The sequence below is a fragment of the Pogoniulus pusillus genome, chromosome 12 (assembly GCF_015220805.1).
Source record: "Pogoniulus pusillus isolate bPogPus1 chromosome 12, bPogPus1.pri, whole genome shotgun sequence".
Classification (NCBI taxonomy): domain Eukaryota; kingdom Metazoa; phylum Chordata; class Aves; order Piciformes; family Lybiidae; genus Pogoniulus; species Pogoniulus pusillus.
Window position 1 is genome coordinate 33,351,560 of NC_087275.1, and position 18,192 is coordinate 33,369,751.

Here is an 18,192-nt window from a genome sequence, read left to right on the forward strand (position 1 = left end):
TCTGACACAGCAGCAGCTGCTGTCAAGGTTTGTGCACCTGCTGTGCCCTTGGTCTTTGCCACTGCCCTAAGTCTGCCCCAGGCCTGGGACTGAGCAGCAAGTGGTGAAGAATCTGTAGAACCCAACTGGATTGGATCTTAAGAAGCTTATTTGGCTCATTAAAAGCAGCAGGTCTTGAAGCAAGGCAGCTTTGCTCAGGCAGCTCCTGAGGGCTGCTGCTCAATGATTTGCTGCTCTGGGCATGCCTCAGCACAGGGTGAAATGTTAGGTGCTCCAATCTCAGCCCAGAGTTCATGTTAGGTGCTCCAATCTCAATCCAGAGTGGAAGTTAGGTGCTTCAACCTCAGCCCAGGGTGAACTGCTGCCTATTGCAGCCTCAGCCCAGGGTGAACTGCTGCCTATTGCAGCCTCAGCCCAGGGTGAACTGCTGCCTGTTGCAGCCTCAGCCCAGGGTGAACTGCTGCCTGTTGCAGCCTCTGCCCAGGGTGAATTGCTGCCTGTTGCAGCTTCAGCCCAGGGTGAATTGCTGCCTATTGCAGCCTCTGCCCAGGGTGAACTGCTGCCTGTTGCAGCCTCTGCCCAGGGTGAACTGCTGCCTATTGCAGCCTCTGCCCAGGGTGAACTGCTGCCTGTTGCAGCCTCTGCCCAGGGTGAACTGCTGCCTGTTGCAGCCTCTGCCCAGGGTGAACTGCTGCCTATTGCAGCCTCAGCCCAGGGTGAACTGCTGCCTGTTGCAGCCTCAGCCCAGGGTGAACTGCTGCCTATTGCAGCCTCTGCCCAGGGTGAACTGCTGCCTGTTGCAGCCTCAGCCCAGGGTGAACTGCTGCCTGTTGCAGCCTCTGCCCAGGGTGAACTGCTGCCTGTTGCAGCCTCAGCCCAGGGTGAACTGCTGCCTGTTGCAGCCTCTGCCCAGAGTGAACTGCTGCCTGTTGCAGCCTCTGCCCAGGGTGAACTGCTGCCTGTTGCAGCCTCTGCCCAGAGTGAACTGCTGCCTATTGCAGCCTCTGCCCAGGGTGAACTGCTGCCTGTTGCAGCCTCTGCCCAGGGTGAACTGCTGCCTATTGCAGCCTCAGCCCAGGGTGAACTGCTGCCTGTTGCAGCCTCTGCCCAGGGTGAACTGCTGCCTATTGCAGCCTCTGCCCAGGGTGAACTGCTGCCTGTTGCAGCCTCTGCCCAGGGTGAACTGCTGCCTCTTGCAGCCTCTGCCCAGGGTGAACTGCTGCCTGTTGCAGCCTCAGCCCAGGGTGAACTGCTGCCTATTGCAGCCTCTGCCCAGGGTGAACTGCTGCCTGTTGCAGCCTCTGCCCAGGGTGAACTGCTGCCTGTTGCAGCCTCTGCCCAGGGTGAACTGCTGCCTGTTGCAGCCTCTGCCCAGGGTGAACTGCTGCCTGTTGCAGCCTCTGCCCAGGGTGAACTGCTGCCTATTGCAGCCTCAGCCCAGGGCGAAGCGCCGGCAGCCTCCAGCCCCTCTGAGCCGTCCGAGCACACCAGGGTGCCCCCCACGCCCCCGGCCTGCCTGCGTGCCGCTGGCCGCGCCCGCGGAGCAGGAGCAAGGCGCCGCGCCGGGTGCGCCGTGCCAGCCCCTGTCGCGCCGTGCCAGCCCCCGGCGGTGCCCTTCAGACGTAGCCCTCGTGGCATGCGGGGGTGCCGTTGATGAGGCTGAAGGTGGCCAGGGAGTGGTTGGTGCTGCGGAGCGAGCTGGCGCGGGTGGTGCTGCGGGGCGCGCTGAGCGAGCGGCGCAGCCGCCCGGCCCCGCAGCACAGCAGCTGCCGGTTGAAGTGCTTGCGGAAGCTCCTGCTCAGCAGGTAGAGCGCGAAGGGGTTGACGCAGGAGTTCGTGAAGGCCAGGACCCGAGCGCAGATGCTGGCGACGAAGTGCAGCACCGAGGTGTCCACCTCCGAGTAGTGGTAGGAGCGGTACAAGTAGACGATGTGGGTGGGGAGCCAGCAGAAGGCGAAGAGGCACACAAAGACCAGCACCGTCCTGGCCAGGCGCTTGCGGGACTCGATCTGCAAGGAGAAAGAGAAGCGCAGGTCAGCGCTGGTGCTGTGGGGCCGGGCTGGGGGCGCTGGGGGGGTCTGCAGCTGGCACCAGCCTGAGGGCTGCCCTCAGTGCTGTGCCCAAGCTGTGCAGGGCAGTGTGGGCAGGACGCAGGCAGGCTCTGCTCAGGGCTGGCCCAGGGCAGCACAAGGGGCACTGGGGGCAAGCTGGGGCAGAGGAGGTGGCAGGGCAAGAGGAGGGGAAGCTTTTTGGCTGTGAGGGTGGCAGAGGCCTGGAGCAGGCTGCCCAGAGAGGCTGTGGAGTCTCCTCCTCTGCAGCCACTGCAAGCCCCTGGCTTTGTTGTGTGTGCCCTGCCCTGGGTGCTGCTGGTTTGGCAGGGCTTGGGCTGATACTCCCTGGAGCTCCCTGCCAGCCCCTGGCACTGTGTGGCTCTGTGATTCCCATCTCACAGCAGCAGCTAAGTACTTTCCCCAGTGCTGCAGCTTTGGGACTAGGGCACGGCAGGTAACAGCCAGAGCAGGGTAACCTGGACCACAGGTGAGCACAGTCAAGAACCCTCCTTGTCCCTTCTCAGCCTGCTCTGCTAAGCCCAGGCAATCCTGGCAGTGTGCTGTGGAAGGAAGCAGCCTTTCCTTTCCTCTTTACAGAGGGAACTCCAGTGCTTGGCCCTTTGGCTCAGGCAACAGAAGTGTGGACACCTCCATCAGTCACTGTAATATACACAACCATACAGCATTTATATTGATTAATCTCTTCCTATTCGTTATGGGGTAGGGGTCTGGGATGGACTTTCTGCCCTGGGGCCATGTGCTGTGTGTACACACAAGTGCTGCCAGCAGCTTACAGCTCAAGGGCAGCACTCAGAGGCTGCAGGAGCTGCAGAGATAGAGTCCATGGAAATCATGCACCTGAAGAAGCTCCGAGGCAGAGGTGAGGTGGACTCCAGCTGCAGGAGCAGAAGGCAGCTCTGGGGGGTGGGCAGGTGGAGGAGCATCCCTCAGCACCAGGTGAGCTGTGCCAGGGCACGGTGCTGCCACAGGCTCAGCTAGACACAGCCTGGGCAGACAAGCCACAGCTACAGGCCTGGGGTCAGCTCAAAGGTATTGCTCAGCTGCAGGCACCTGAGCCAAACCCTGCCTTGTCTTTCACCCACCAGTTCTGCACACTTAAGGCATCAATGCCGCTGAAGCCCACATCCTTCTTCCTGGCAGAGACAGGAGCCATGGCAGAGGTCACCCAAGAGCAGAGGACAGAGTGGCCTAGAAAGACCTGCAGAAATGCCTGGCTCCCTGGCAGTGGTTCTGCTGCTGCACGCCTGCAAACATGGCAGTTGTAACACCAGCGACTCCTCATGGCTTCAGAGTGCTCCTCTCTGGCAAGCCCTGCTCCTCTGCCCAGGCGTGCCCAGGGAGGGCATTCTGCCCCTCCAGTCTGCTCTGCTCTGCCCTCAGCTGCAGCACTGCCTCCAGCTCTGGGCTCCCCCCAGCAGAAGAGGGACATGGAGCTGCTGGAGAGGCTCCAGAGGAGGCCATGGAGATGCTCAGAGGGCTGCAGCAGCTCCCCTGTGGGGACAGGCTGGGAGAGTTGGGGCTGCTCAGCCTGGAGAAGAGAAGGCTGCAGGGAGACCTCAGAGCAGCCTGGCAGTGCCTGAAGGGGCTGCAGGAGAGCTGGGAAGGGACTTTGGAGAAGGGCTGGGAGTGGCAGGATGAGAGGGAATGGATTGGAGCTGGAGGAGGGCAGACTGAGACGGGAGAGTAGGAAGTTCTTTGCAGTGAGGGTGGTGACAGACTGGCACAGATTACCCAGGGAGGTTGTGGAGCACAGAAGCACCCAATGTGATCGAAGATCAGGACCAGGCTGGATGAGTCCTTGAGCAGCCTAGGCTGGTGGGGTTGGCACTGGGTGATCCTCAAGGTGCCTTCCAACCCAGCCCATTCAGTGACCCTGTGAATGAATTTACTGTCACCCACTCCCTGTATCTGAGTACCACCCAACGGCCTGGCACCTGCCCTGCCTCTGCTGCCCTTGATCCTGCCCTGCTAAGTCGTAGAATCATAGAATCCTGAGTCACTTTTAGAGCTGCAGAGCTGAACTGGAAAGTGAGCAGCTCCCACAGGCTGGATGGCTGCGAGGAGGGAGCAGAGACCTGGCAGAGCCCATCCTGACTCCTGGGTTTGTGCCTCTCTGGCTGCAGGTCAGCCAGCGAGCTCAGGGGGGACAGACAGGGACCAGATGAGGATGTCTGCAGAGAGCAGGCTGAAAATTAAATCCTTGGAGAAAGAGCTCTCCTTAGCTGAGCCATATACTCCTTTTAAATGTATCCTTAATCTGATCCAGGGCTATTGAGGCCACATCTGTGCTCTGAAGAGACGAAGCAGTGCAATAAATAAATCGATAGTCGTTATCTCAGATGGAGACTCACAGCTCCTGCCTGCACCGCAGGGCAGCAGCCAGGCACTGGCAGTGCTGGGCTGCAGCATGGCCTCCTGCCCTCCTCCTGCCCCTGCCCCAAGGCAGGCAGGCAGGGCTGCTTTTGCTACTCATTGCATCCTCACTATTCAAACCAGTCAGCAGAACAACTGCCTGTGGGAGGAAAGGCACTCAGAGGGGCGGGGGGGAAGAACTGCAGGACCTGGACAGGCTGCATGGGTGGGCAGAGGCCATGGGATGAGACTGAACAAGGCCAAGGGCAGGGTTCTGCACTTTGGCTACAACAACCCCAAGCAGCACTGCAGGCTGGGGCCAGAGTGGCTGAGAGCAGCCAGGCAGAGAGGGAGCTGGGGGTGCTGGCAGAGAGGAGCTGCAGAGGAGGCAGCAGTGCCCAGGTGGGCAGCAGAGCCAATGGCATCCTGGGCTGGCTCAGGAGCAGTGTGGGCAGCAGGACAGGGGAGGTTCTTGTGCCCACCCCTGTGCTCAGCACTGCTCAGGCCACCCCTGGAGTGCTGTGTCCAGCTCTGGGCTCCTCCATTGCAGAGAGCTGCTGAGGTGCTGGAAGGTGTTTGGAGCAGGGCAGCAAGGCTGGGGAGGGGCCTGGAGCACAGCCCTGTGAGGAGAGGCTGAGGGAGCTGGGGGGGGTGCAGCCTGCAGCAGAGGAGGCTCAGGGCAGAGCTCATTGCTGCCTGCAGCTGCCTGCAGGGAGGCTGTAGCCAGGTGGGGTTGGGCTCTGCTGCCAGGCAGCCAGCAACAGAAGAAGGGGACAGAGTCTGAAGCTGTGCCAGGGCAGGTCTAGGCTGGATGTTGTGAGGAAGTTGTTGTCAGAGAGAATGATTGGCACTGGAATGGGCTGCCCAGGGAGGTGGTGGAGTGGCCGTGGCTGGAGGTGTTGCAGCCAAGCCTGGCTGGGGCACTGAGTGCCATGGTCTGGTTGGTTGGGCAGGGCTGGGTGCTAGGTTGGGCTGGGGGAGCTTGGAGCTCTTTTCCATCCTGGCTCATTCCATGATGCTATGGCTCAGAGCTCGCAGGAGCTGCAGGTCACTCACCTGTGCAGCCTTGCTGCTGCCCCTCAGCACCTGAGGGCTGCAGGGCCTGCTTGTGTCAGGTCAGCCTAAGAGGGAGAAGTCAGCTGGGTGCACTTAGACCGGTTTGGGTCACTGCAGCTGAGGCTGAGACACAGGTCAGGGGAGAGCAAGAGGCAGGGGAAATGAGGTCTGTGTGTCAGGGCAGATAAATAAGGTCAGCAGGTCGTGGCAGATAAGGTCAGCATGCCAAGGCAAATAAGGTCAATATGCCAAGGTAAGTAAGCTCCTCGTTAGAAACAAGTCCCTCAGCTGCTGCTTTCCCCCTCGGCAGCCTGCGGCTCACACGCGGTCGCGCTCCGGCACGCAGCCAGCCGTTCTGCAGGAGCTGGGACTCCTCCTGGGGAGGACTCCTTTGGCCTTCAGTTGCTTACTGAAGCAGCAGCCAAGAAGGAAGAGTCTCCCGTTGAAAGGCTGTCGCTGGGTGGGCCTGGTCCTGGCTGAATGCCCACCCCTGGTCCAGGGCTGGCAGGCTTCCAGCCAGGCGTTTTGGACCGAGGGATGGAACTCACTCGGGGCACCTGGGTCCTGGCCAAGCCAGCACAGCTCACAGCTGCCAGCGCTGTGGTGAGGTGGTCTGGGTGACTGTGTGACAAAGGCACTGGGGGAGTGACAGCAGCAGGAGCAGCTCCCAGGGGCACAAAGGGGAAACAAAAAGGCTCTCTGGTTCTGCAGCACATGGGCTGCTTATAGATGTCAGAGACTGAGCACACCTGCAGCTGCCAGCTCTGGCACCACAAGAAGATGGAGCTCCTGCCCTGGCAGGCTGAGCCGAGCCAGAGGTTACTCTGACACCACTGCCCTCGGGGCACAATAGCAGAAGAGGCATGCCTAGAGCTGCCGTGGGCACAGGGGCTCAGAGCGGCCAGGGCTCTCCTTCCGCTCCACGCTGCGAGGTCACACATCCGCCAGACCTGCAGCTTCAGTGCTCCAGAGGACCCCCATGCTGTCCTGCTCTGCCCTGGGCCCCGTGCCCACCAGCGCCCTGCCCTGGGCCCCGTGCCCACCAGCGCCCTGCTCTGGCCTCACATGCCCACCAGCGCCCTGCCCTGGGCCCCGTGCCCACCAGCGCCCTGCTCTGGTCTCACATGCCCACCAGTGCCCTGCCCTGGGCCCCTGTGCCCACCAGCGCCCTGCCCTGGTCTCCCATGCCCACCAGCGCCCTGCCCTGGGCCCCTGTGCCCACCAGCGCCCTGCCCTGGTCTCCCATGCCCACCAGCGCCCTGCCCTGGGCCCCTGTGCCCACCAGCACCCTGCTCTGGTCTCACATGCCCACCAGCGCCCTGCCCTGGGCCCCTGTGCCCACCAGCACCCTGCTCTGGTCTCACATGCCCACCAGCGCCCTGCTCTGGTCTCCCATGCCCGTCACCATCCTCCTCTGGTGTCCCAGACTGTCTGAGCTTTGGAGGCCCCTGGCAGCCCCTGGCATGCTGTGGTTCTGTGGTTCTAGGTGCTGCTGCTCTGCAGGGGTGGCACTGGCTGAGCTTGGGAGGCCCCTGGCAGCCCCTGGCATGCTGTGGCTGCGCTGGGCAGCAGGACAGAGCCGAGCCCTACCTGCTTCCTGACGTGCAGGTTGCCCTCTGCGGGGATGTTGCAGGCACTGCGGATCAGGTTCTTGGCGATGAAGTAGTAGTAGACCGAGATGACGGCCAGGGGGATGACGTAGAAGACGAGGAAGGAAGCCATGGAGTGGATCCTGGGGTGCAGCCCGCCCGAGTGCGGGTAGGGCGCGCAGCTGACGAAGGTCCTGTTGGTGCCCCTGTCGTGGAACGGGTGCAGGTCGGAGAACACCGCCTCGGGCACGGCCAGCAGCATGGACACCACCCAGATGGCAGCAGCTCTGGCGCAGATCTTCACCAGGGCGTGGGAGGCTTGGATCTCCATTGGCCTGACTATGGCTTTGTACCTGGGGAGCAGCAGAGGCACCTGGCTGCTTGCCTGGCACCAGCACTGCCCTGCTCCTCCGGGCAGAGGAGAGACCAGCAAACCAAACCCTGGCAGAGGCTTAGAATCACAGAGCCAGCCAGGGCTGGGGGGACCTCAAGCATCAGCCAGGTCCAGACCCCTGCCATGCCCAGGGACACCCTACCCTAGAGCAGGCTGCACACAGCCTCAGCCAGCCTGGCCTCAAACACCTCCAGCCATGGGGCCTCAACCACCTCCCTGGGCAACCCCTGCCAGCCTCTCACCACTCTCCTGCTCAACAACTTCCTCCTCACCTCCAGCTTTGCTCCTTTCCCCCCACTCCTGGCACTCCTCACAGCCTCAAAAGTCCCTCCCCAGCTTTCACGCAGCCACAGCCCAGCTCTGAGTCAGGATTCTCTATCTCGGATGCTCCCAGGTAGCTTTTGACAGAACCACAGAACTAACCAGGTTGGGAAAGACCTCTGGGATCATCCAGTCCAACCTGTCACCTTCTAATAAACCAACCCATGCCACTAAGTGCCTCATCCAGCCTGGCCTTAAACACATCCAGGCGTGAGGCTGCCACCACCTCCCTGGGCATCCCCTGCCAGGCTTTCACCACCCTCATGCTGAGCAACTTCTTCCTAACACCCATTCTGAATCTCCCCATTTCCAGCTTGGTTGCACACGCCCTCCCCCCCCCCCCCAAATCCTATCACTCCCTGACGGCCTAAAAAGTCCCTCCCCAGCTTTCCTGTCTTCCTGTGCCCAAGGTGGGAAGTCTCCCCTGGTGGTTTCAGTGCCACTGTGCTCAGCAGGTTCCTCGTTTTGAAGCCACTGACACCTGTCAGGGTCCTGTGGGTTAATTCTTCTGTCCTTTGATTTGCCACTGCCCCAGCCAGGCTCGGTGCTGCCCCACATTAATATGGCTGTGTCCAAATCACATTAGCAAAGGAAGTGCAACCACAGGCTTCAAAAAGCACACAGCTCTGCTCAGACCTCACCCCCAGTCCTGCCCCCAGAGCTGCTGGCCCCAGCAGCAGGAGGACACAGAGCTGCTGGAGGGAGGCCAGAGGAGGCCACAAAGATGCTGCCAAGGCTGGAGCAGCTCTGCTGTGAGCACAGGCTGAGGGAGCTGGGGGGGTGCAGCCTGCAGAGGAGAAGGCTCCAGGGGCAGCTCAGAGCTGCTGCCAAGAGCTGAAGGCAGCCTGCAGGAAGGCTGCAGAGGGACTTGTGCTGAGGGGGTCTGCAGGCAGGCCAAGGGCAATGGTTTGGAGCTGAGGCAGAGCAGAGGGAGAGTGGAGCTGAGCAAGAAGCTGTTAAGTGTGAGGGTGCTGAGAGCCTGGCCCAGGCTGCCCAGGGAGGCTGTGGCTGCCTCCTTGCTGGGGGTGTTCTGGGCCAGGCTGGCTGAGGCCCTGAGCAGCTGAGTGTGGCTGAGAGGTGTCCCTGGGCACGGTGGGCAGGTTGCAGCAGAGGAGCTCTGAGCTCCCTGCCGGCCTGAGCCCTGCTGTGATGCTGTGATCAAAGCACATCCCTGAGTAACCCAAACATGGCAGCTGCAGGATATGCTACAGAGGCAGCTACAGAAATTCACTGCAGTGTCTAACAATGGCACTTTCTCACCCCACAAGCCCTGCCTGTGGTGCACAAGCAACCCATACTGTGCCTTCTTCTGGCAGTGGAAGAGGAGGGCATCATTGAGCTAAAAATGAGCAGCTTCCTAAGCTTATAGCAGCCATGGGGTGCTTGGCTTGGCTTTGTGGAGGAGGTAGTGGGAGAGAGAAAGAGAGAGAGGACACCTTAGAGAAGCTTCATTCTCACAGGCAAAGGCAGCTGGCTGGGGATGCACATGCCAAGGGGGCAATGGCAACTGCCTGTTAGCAGCTGGCCTCTGGCCTCTGCCTCCTCGGCTTTGCCCTGCAAGCAGCTAGGCATAAAGCTGCCCTGGGTATGAGAAGGTGAGGAGCTGTGCTGGACCCTCCAAAGAGGAGCACAGAAACAATAGATCAATATGCAACAGATGGGGGAGAGGAGCAGAAGCAAGTGGCAGCAGGTCTGAGAGCTGGGCAGAGGCTGCCTGATAAGGGAGGCTGCCAAAGGTCGCCGTGCGCCAGCCACGTGCGCGGCTTTGGGCACGTCAGGGGCAGGGAAATGCGCAAGCCAGGCGTGGTGAGGGGACAAAGGGAGATGGCACAGGGTGAGCAGCGAGGAGGAGATGTGCCAGGGCAAAGGTGGAGGAGGGAGCCGTGGCGTGTGTGCAGTGAACTCAGCAGCTGCACTCGGGGAGATGGGGGCCGACATCTGCTAGCACAAAGCATTTTCACAGCCACAGGTGGGAATAGTTTGCACCCAGGAGGAGCACAGGGACCAGCTGGGGAACAACTGATGTTAATTTTTTACAGCTCTTGGAACAGTGGAGGAATTCCTGAGAAGTGGAGGACTGGCTCCAGAGCTGTGGGGTTCAGAGAGTTGGGAGGTGTGAGCCAGAGAGCTGCAAGCAGCTGAGCTGCCCAGGGCCGGGTGGAGAATGAATAAAGGAGAGGTTAATCCTAGTGACAGCTGGGCTGGGAGGGACCCTCACAGCTCATCCTGCCCGACCCCTGCAGGCAGCAGGGACACCTCTAGCTGCAGCAGGCTGCACAGGGACACATCCAGCATGAGCTTGAGTGTCCCCAGGGACAGAGCCTCAAGCACAGCCCTGGGCAGCCTGTGCCAGGATTTCACCACTCTCACTCTGCAGAATTCCCTCCTGATGCCCAACCTGACTCTGCCCTGCTCCAGCTCCAGACCATTGCCCTCATCCTGTCACTCCAAGCCCTTCTGAGCAGTCCCTGCCCAGCCTGCCTCTATCTCCCTTTCAGATACTGATATGCAGCAATAAGGTCTCCCTGGAGCTTTCTCTTCTCCAGGCTGAGCAGCCCCAACTCTCTCAACCTGTTCCCATAGCAGAGGTTCTACAGCCCTCTGAGCATCTTGGTGGCCTCCTCTGGACTTGATCCATCAGGTCCATGTGTCTCTTGTGTGTGGGGCCCCATGGCTGGACACAGCCCTGCAGGTGAGGTCTCCCCAGAGCAGAGCAGAGCACAGGGGCAGGATCCCCTCTCTCAATCTGCTGGCAGCTCTGCTCCTAAGTCTGGCTCCTGCCTGCCCTTCTCCCGTGGGACAAGGGTTAAAAATAGCAGTCCTGGAGTGGAAGGGTGCTCTGTTCCAGGGGTGCTCTCTTCCAGGTGGGGACCCTGAACACCGTGGCCTCCTCAGCAGGTCCTCAAACATGCCAGCATAGAGGTGGCAGTGTGCAGAGCCCTTCCCAGCCAGGGTGCTGGGGAGCTGCTGTAGCTGCAGTGTTATTTATTGTATCAGCTGCCTTGAGCAGGCCATAAAACCTCTGGTGGGAAACTCAGCAGGTGACTCCGTGGCTGAGCAGGCTGCCAGAGAGCTGTGGAGTCATGGAACACAGGAGCATGGTCTAACAGAAGCCACTGTACTCCAGCCAGGTGTAAAATACTACAGGTAGGACACAGGTGGTGCCCTCAGTCCTGGCTCAGCAGCTGCATCTCTGCTGCTCCCAGGTCGGTCATAGCACCACAGAAAGCTTTGGGTGGGAAGGGACTTCAAAGCTGATCCACTTCCACCCCCCTGTCGTGGGCAGGGACACCTCCCGCCGGGCCAGGCTGCTCAAGTGCCCTTGCAACCTGGTGTGGAACATTGCCAGGCTGGAGCCTCCACAGCCTGCTCTGGACAACCTGCTCCAGCCTCCCAGCCCTCACAGGGAAGAATTTCTTTCTAGTGTCTAATCTAAACCCAGCTTCTCCCAGCCTGAGGCCATCACTCCTCTCACTCTGCACCTTTGCAACAGGTCCCTCTCCAGCTAACCCTGCAGGACCCCTTCAGATACTGGATGGCTGCTGTAAAGCCCCCCTGGAGCCTTCTCTTCTCCACTTTGAACAGCCCCAGCACTCCCAAGCCCTGCTCCTCAGGACTGCCTTTGCTCTTTCTCTGCCCAGCCTGGGCTTGTGCTTGCTACTGCCCCGGCCCAGGTGCAGGACCTTGCACTTGGCCTTGTTGAACTCTCTGGGGTTGGCACTGGCTCAGCTCTGCAGCCTGCCCAAGCCCCTCGGGATGGATCCCTTCCCTGCAGCCTGCCATCTGCATCCTCTGCACCCCATCTGCATCTGCTGCAAACTGGCTGAGGGTGCCTCAGTCCCACTGCCCATGTCACCAGTGAAGGTGCTGAGCAGCACTGGACCCAGTACCAGCCCCTAAGGGGCACAGCTCCTCACTGGGCTCCACCTGAGCTTCCAGCCACTGCCCACTCTGAATGCATCAGCTACTAGAGCAGGCCAGCCAGGCTGCTCAGCCTGCAGAGGAGAAGGCTCTGGGGACACCTTAGAGCTGCATTTCAGTATCTGGAGGGGAGCTACAGGCAGACTGGGCAGGGACCGTTCAGAAGGGTTCACCGTTCAGAGTGACAGGATGAGGGCAATGGTCTGGAGCTGGAGCAGGGCAGAGTTAGGTTGGGCATCAGGAGGGAGTTCTGCAGAGTGAGAGTGGCGAAATCCTGGCACAGGCTGCCCAGGGCTGTGCTTCTGGGGACACTGAAGCTCAGCCTGGATGTGTGCCTGTGCAGCCTGCTGCAGCTGGAGGTGTCCCTGCTGCTGCAGGGGTCGGGCAGGATGAGCTGTGAGGGTCCCTCCCAACGCAGTGCAGCCTGCGAGCAAAGCAGCTCCTGGGTGCTACACTGCATGCAGAGGTCCTGCTGTGCCTTTGCTTTCTCCCCTCTGCTGCTGTCTAACCCTGTCGGTCAGGCTGCTGTCCGCAGCTGAGCGCGGACAGGGCGCCCTGAGCCCGGCTGTGAGCTGTTGCCCTGCGGCTGATGTCCCTGCGCGGCACCTTCAGCCCTGGCGCACCTTCCCCGCGGCCAGTCCTTGCCCGTGCCCGCAGAGTGCGCAGCAGCTCCGTGGGACCATGACAACTGATTGGGGGGTTGGCAAACAGCAGGTAACGCAACTTTCCTTCCTTCTGCTGCTTAAATATTGACAGTCTGCAGCACATTAGCACAGCCTCCAGCCTCGGCTTGCCGCCCCGAGCCCACTCACCTAATGGCAGCTGTAATGCTGGCAGCTGTAATGCTCCTGCCCAGGGAAGTGCATCCATTGTGTCTCGGCCATCTGCTCTGCTCGCAAACTTTGTGCTGTTTGGCTGATCCTGGCGCAGAGGCTGAGGAGATGAGAGCTAACCCCAAGGCTGCTGAAAGGCTTTGTGTGATGTTGCCGCAGAAGCAAGCAGCAGAGGGGCTCAGAATGCCTGAGGCTGCCAGATGCATCTGCGACCCTGCGCCCACCCTGCAGCAGCAGCACTGCAGCGGCACTGCCAAGGACACTGGGGCAGTGCCAAGGACATTGGGGCAGTGGCAAGCCTTGAGGAGAGACTTTCAGTGTTTCCCTGAGAGGGAAGGCTGAAGGAGCTGGGGGCTGAAGCTCCTTCACTCTGAGCTTGGAGCAGAGGAGCCTGAGGGCTGCCCTCAGTGCTGTGCCCAAGCTGTGCAGGGCAGTGTGGGCAGGACGCAGGCAGGCTCTGCTCAGGGCTGGCCCAGGGCAGCACAAGGGGCACTGGGGGCAAGCTGGGGCAGAGGAGGTGGCAGGGCAAGAGGAGGGGAAGCTTTTTGGCTGTGAGGGTGGCAGAGGCCTGGAGCAGGCTGCCCAGAGAGCCTGCAGACTCAAAGATCACATTGGGTGATTCTGTGCTCCACAACCTCCCTGGAGGTGTTGAAGGCCAGGCTGGATGAGGTGTCCATGGGCTGGAACTGGATGACCTCCAAGGTCCCTTCCAGTCTAAACCATTCTGTGACCCATGAATCCCTTGGGAAGGGGATGTATCCTCCCAGCACACTCCTGCACACCTCCCCGGCGTGGCTGCGAAGCGTGGCAGTGTCTGCTCGCCAGTGCAGCGCAGTGGTTAGGAGGATCCTGACAAAGATGAAGCTCAGAATTTGCAGTCAGCAAGCCCCAGGCTTGCCACAGCTGTTTTCTGCTCTCTTCACTCACTGCAGGCAATGAAAAGAAGACCAAACAACCCAACTACTCTTGCTGTGCTGCTGAGCAAACACGTTTGCAGCGTGTCCTGCAAGCAGCACAGGGTCAGGTGGCCACAGAGCTCTCCACCTTCAGCTCCTTTATGGTGCTTTTTCCTTTTCCTGACACCCCTCCCAGCAACTTCCATGGCAGCCCTGGAGAGAGGAGTTTCCTGGAGACACACTTGCTCTAGCACTATGAGCTGCATTACAGCAGGCAGGGGTGGTGAGACCTCACCTGGAGGACCTCTGGGATCCTCATTGCTGGAATGAGGTGGAGGTGATGGAGAGGGTTCAGAGGAGACCATGAATATAATGGGGGGGCTGGAGCAGCTCTGCTGTGAGCACAGACTGAGGCAGCTGGGGGGGTGCAGCCTGCAGAGGAGAAGGCTCCAGGCAGAGCTCAGAGCTGCCTGCCAGGAGCTGCAGGGGCTGCAAGCAGGCTGCAGAGGGACTGCTGGCAAAGGCCTGCAGGGACAGGAGGAGGGCAATGGTTTGAGCTGAGAGCAGAGCAGCCTGAGCTTGGCTGTGAGGAACAAGTTGTGCAGCAGGAGGCTGCTGCCACCCTGCAACAGGTTGCCCAGGGAGGGAGCTGAGTGCCCATGGCTGGAGCTGTTGGAGGTGAGGCTGGGCAAGGCTGTGAGCAGCCTGGGCTGGTGGAGGATGTCCCTGCTGAGTGCAGGGCTTGGGCTGGATGCCCTTTGGAGCTCCCTTCTAGCCCAACCATTCCGTGATCCTATGATCCATGCCCCAGATGAAGCTCAGGGAGGATTTGTGCAAGGTCCCAGCACCTCCAGAGCAAACTGCTGGCAGCTGTGTTTCTGCACAGGCCTGCTGGGGCAGCCTGGGCTGTGGCTCTGCACCCAGCAGCATGCAGCACACACGCACACATTGCCTGTTCTGTCTCTGGGCTGCTCTGGAGGCCTTTGCTTCCCCTGAAACCACAAACTGCTCACTCAAATGCCTGTGTGGAGCTGAACACAACCACTCTGAGGGTGTGAGGTAGGCTAGGGGGAGAGGCACAGAGGGGCTACCTGACCCCAACCCGACTTGACATCTTTGTGAGCATGAAATGCAGCCCCCAGGCCTTCCCTTGTGAGCAAAGTGAAAGTGCAATAATGGTTCCCACTGGAACCCTTCCTGCTTCTGTGGGGATCCAGAACTGTAGCCTGGCGACAACAGGTCCCTTCCTCTCATTCAGGAGAATCCACATGACAAAGGAATTTCCCTGGCTTCTGCCAGGGCAGGGAGCAGCTTCTATGGGGCCAACAAGTCCAACAGATACATCAAAGCCTTCCAGACAGGTAGGCTTAAAACTTCCACACAGCATTCAAACTGAAGTGTCCTTTGAATCCAGCTTGAAACTGAAGTCCTTCGAGTTCAGCTTTGAACTGCGTGCACAAAGAGTTTCCCACAGCCTGGCAGAGCTCTTCCCTGCAGCTGGCTTGTCAGGAGCACAGAACTGGCTCAAGCCAACCTTCTTTTCACGTGTCCCAAAGCAGCACAGCTACTGCCTGCTGTCTTCAACAAGCACTAGCAGCAGGCCAAGGCTCCCAACCAACAGCACAGAGCAGTCTGACTGGGCAAGGGGCAAACAGTTCCATGGAGGGCAATAGGCTGCCTGCAGCCAGCCCAGCTCCCTGGCTTCAGGCGGGCATCTTCTGCAGGCAGGTAGCCCTTTCCACCCCTCTGTGTCTCTCCTCCTAGCCTGCCTCACAACATCAGCTCATTCAGGGATCATTCAAGCATCATCCACCTCCATCCCCCCTGCCATGCCCAGGGACACCTCTCACAGCCTCATCCAGCCTGGCCTGGAACACCTCCAGCCATGGGGCCTCAACCACCTCCCTGGGCAACCCCTGCCAGGCTGTCACCACCCTCATGCTGAGCAACTTCTGCCTAACATCCAGGCTGACTCTTCCCACCTCCAGCTTTGTTCCATGCCCCTCTCTGCCCCATCCTGTCACTCCCTGACAATCTAAAAAGTCCCTCCCCAGCTTTTTTGGAGCCCTCTTCAGATGCTGGAAGGCCACAAGAAGGTCACCTGGGAGCCTTCTCCTCTCCAGCCTACACAGCCCCAACTGCCTCAGTCTCTCCTCACAGGAGAGCCCTCCTCAAGCTGTGTGCTTTATAACCACCAGTAATTAACTGAAGCTGTTCTTTTTTTCCCCTCCAGAGGTTAGAAATGGAGACCTTACCTGAAAATGTGCATCAGTGGTTGTGCACTTTATGGGGCTGCAGTCAATGCAGGCTTACCTGTCAGCTGAGAGAGCAGTGAGAGTAAAGACTGACACCCCCACGGAGGTGAGCTGTATGAAGGGGATCAGCTTGCAGCCAGTTCTGCCAAAGAGCCACTCGTCAGCGAGGTACCTGCTGGCATCCACGGGCACGCAGGTCACTAAGAGCAGCAGGTCCCCCAGAGCCAGGCTGGAGATGAACAGGTTGGGGACGTTCCTCATGGATTTCACAGTGCAGAAGATCTTAATCAAAGTGATGTTGCCAATCAGGCCTATCAGGATGATGATGCCATAGACGGTGGGGATGGCATAGAGGAAGGCTGGGTAGAACCAGTCGCTGCTGAGGAGGGAGAGGTTGGCACTCTGGTTGGCAGAGATGTTGTAGAGGACGAAGTTCTCTGTCTCCAGGTCTAGCAGAAGGCACTCCCCAGACGCCATGGTCCTGCTCTGCTCTCCTCAGCAGACGGCTTTCCCCTCTGGAAACCCTCAGGTAACAACCCCGTGGCTTTTGCTGCTCGCTGCCTTCGAGCAATCCCAGGAGCTCACCAGTCAGGAAGCCTTAGGACACCCTGAGAACAGACCAAGCGAGCCGCAGCTGCCGCCGGCTGGGCACTTCCATAAGGAGCAGGGACAACATCTTCTAGCTCAGCCCCAACCCCGAGGCTCGCCTGCTGCTCGCTGCCTTGCCCTGCCGCTAGGTATTCCTCAGCTCTGGGAGGCCATGGATCACAGCCCAGCCAGTGGAAGGCATTTTCAAAGTCGTTCAACTCCCAGCCGCAGGTCTGCCGAGCGGAGCCGACTTGAGGAGCGGCGACCGACACGAAGCGGCAACTTGGGGCCGGCTCTGGCACGCCGCATCCCCAGGCTGCCCGCACCTGCGCTCGCCGCCCGCCTTTAAAGAGGGGCGACAGCAGGGCTCCGCTAACGCCCCCGATGCGATAGGCAGGGGCTGCCGGACGTCAGCTCTCCCCCTGCTCCCCCCGGGGAGCAGCGGCTGGCTGCGAGCGCCGCGGAGCCGCCGCGGAGCGCCGAACAGCGCCAGCCACCTGCCGGCCGCCCGCAGCGCTGCGGGAGGACGGGGGCGACGCGGAACACCGGCACCGCCGCGAGTCCCCGGGGAGCAAAGCGAGCATCCAGCCCCGACAGCCGCGGAGCGAGTCCCCGGGGAGCAAAGCGAGCATCCAGCCCCGACAGCCGCGGAGCGAGTCCCCGGGGAGCAAAGCGAGCATCCAGCCCCGACAGCCGCGGAGCGAGTCCCCGGGGAGCAAAGCGAGCATCCAGCCCCGACAGCCGCGGAGCGAGTCCCCGGGGAGCAAAGCGAGCATCCAGCCCCGACAGCCGCGGAGCGAGTCCCCGGGGAGGAAAGCGAGCATCCAGCTCCTTCCCGGCTGAGCAGAGCAGGCTCCGTGCGCCGCAAGCCAGGAGTGAGTAGCCATGGAAAGAAGGAAAAGGAAAGGGGAACGGGGAAAGGAAAGGAAAGGAAAGGAAAGGAAAGGAAAGGAAAGGAAAGGAAAGGAAAGGAAAGGAAAGGAAAGGAAAGGAAAGGAAAGGAAAGGAAAGGAAAGGAAAGGAAAGGAAAGGAAAGGAAAGGAAAGGAAAGGAAAGGAAAGGAAAGGAAAGGAAAGGAAAGGAAAGGAAAGGAAAGGAAAGGAAAGGAAAGGAAAGGAAAGGAAAGGAGAAGGAAAAGAGGGAAAAAAAAAAAACAAAAAAGGAGAAAAACAATGCAACACAGAGGGGGAAAAGGAAAAAATAAAAAAGAGGAAAAGAAGAGAAAGAAAAAGTGAGGAGAAAATAAGAAAAAATGAAGAGTGAAAAAAGGTGGGAAAGAAGGAAAAAAAAGAAAAAGAGGAAAAAAATGGGAAAAAAAGGAAAGAAAAAGTGGGGAAAAGAAGGAAAAAAGGGAAGGGAAGAAGGAAAATGAAGAAAAAGACAAGGGAAAAAGGAAAAAGATGAAAAAGTAAAATGAGGGAAAAGAAGGGAAAGAAAAAATTGGGGGAAAAGAAGGGGGAAATGAAGAGAAAAAAGGGGAGTGGGAATAAGGGAAATAAAGAAAAAGAGAACTGAAAGAAGGGGAAAAGGAAGAAAGCAAAAGAGGAAACAATTTCTTTGTTTCCTACTGCACACAACATGATCAGTAGAACAAATTTCCTAGATAAGAGCACACACATTTATTTTGCACTCAGGTATTCAACCGCTCCAATGAAAGGGCCTAATGAAATGGAGCCAAATTCATCCCCCAGGGCAAATAAACTGAATAAAGGCAATTTAGATAAAATCGACATTGCAGTGAAGGCAGGGGAAGGAGCATTGGCTCTGTGCACCTGCGGGTAACCAGGGAGCCACACTCACCAAGTGCCAGGAGCTGGCAGGGAGCTGCAGAGAGCAGCCAGCCCAAGCAGCAGCCAGGGCAGGGCACACACAGCACAGCCAGGGGGGTTGCAGTGGCTGCAGAGAAGGAGACTCC

General features: G+C 59.5%; 1 protein-coding gene across 1 annotated transcript; it reads right to left on the reverse strand.

The window, feature by feature from the left end:
* Positions 1-1,593: 1,593 nt before the first annotated feature.
* Positions 1,594-16,385, reverse strand: GRPR (gastrin releasing peptide receptor). The gene is made up of 3 exons (XM_064152190.1): positions 15,748-16,385; positions 7,071-7,422; positions 1,594-2,009 (listed from the first exon to the last, which is right to left on the reverse strand). The coding sequence occupies exons 1-3, from the start codon at positions 16,164-16,166 to the stop codon at positions 1,617-1,619; spliced, it is 1,164 nt and encodes a 387-aa protein (XP_064008260.1). The 5' UTR covers positions 16,167-16,385; the 3' UTR covers positions 1,594-1,616.
* Positions 16,386-18,192: the final 1,807 nt, after the last annotated feature.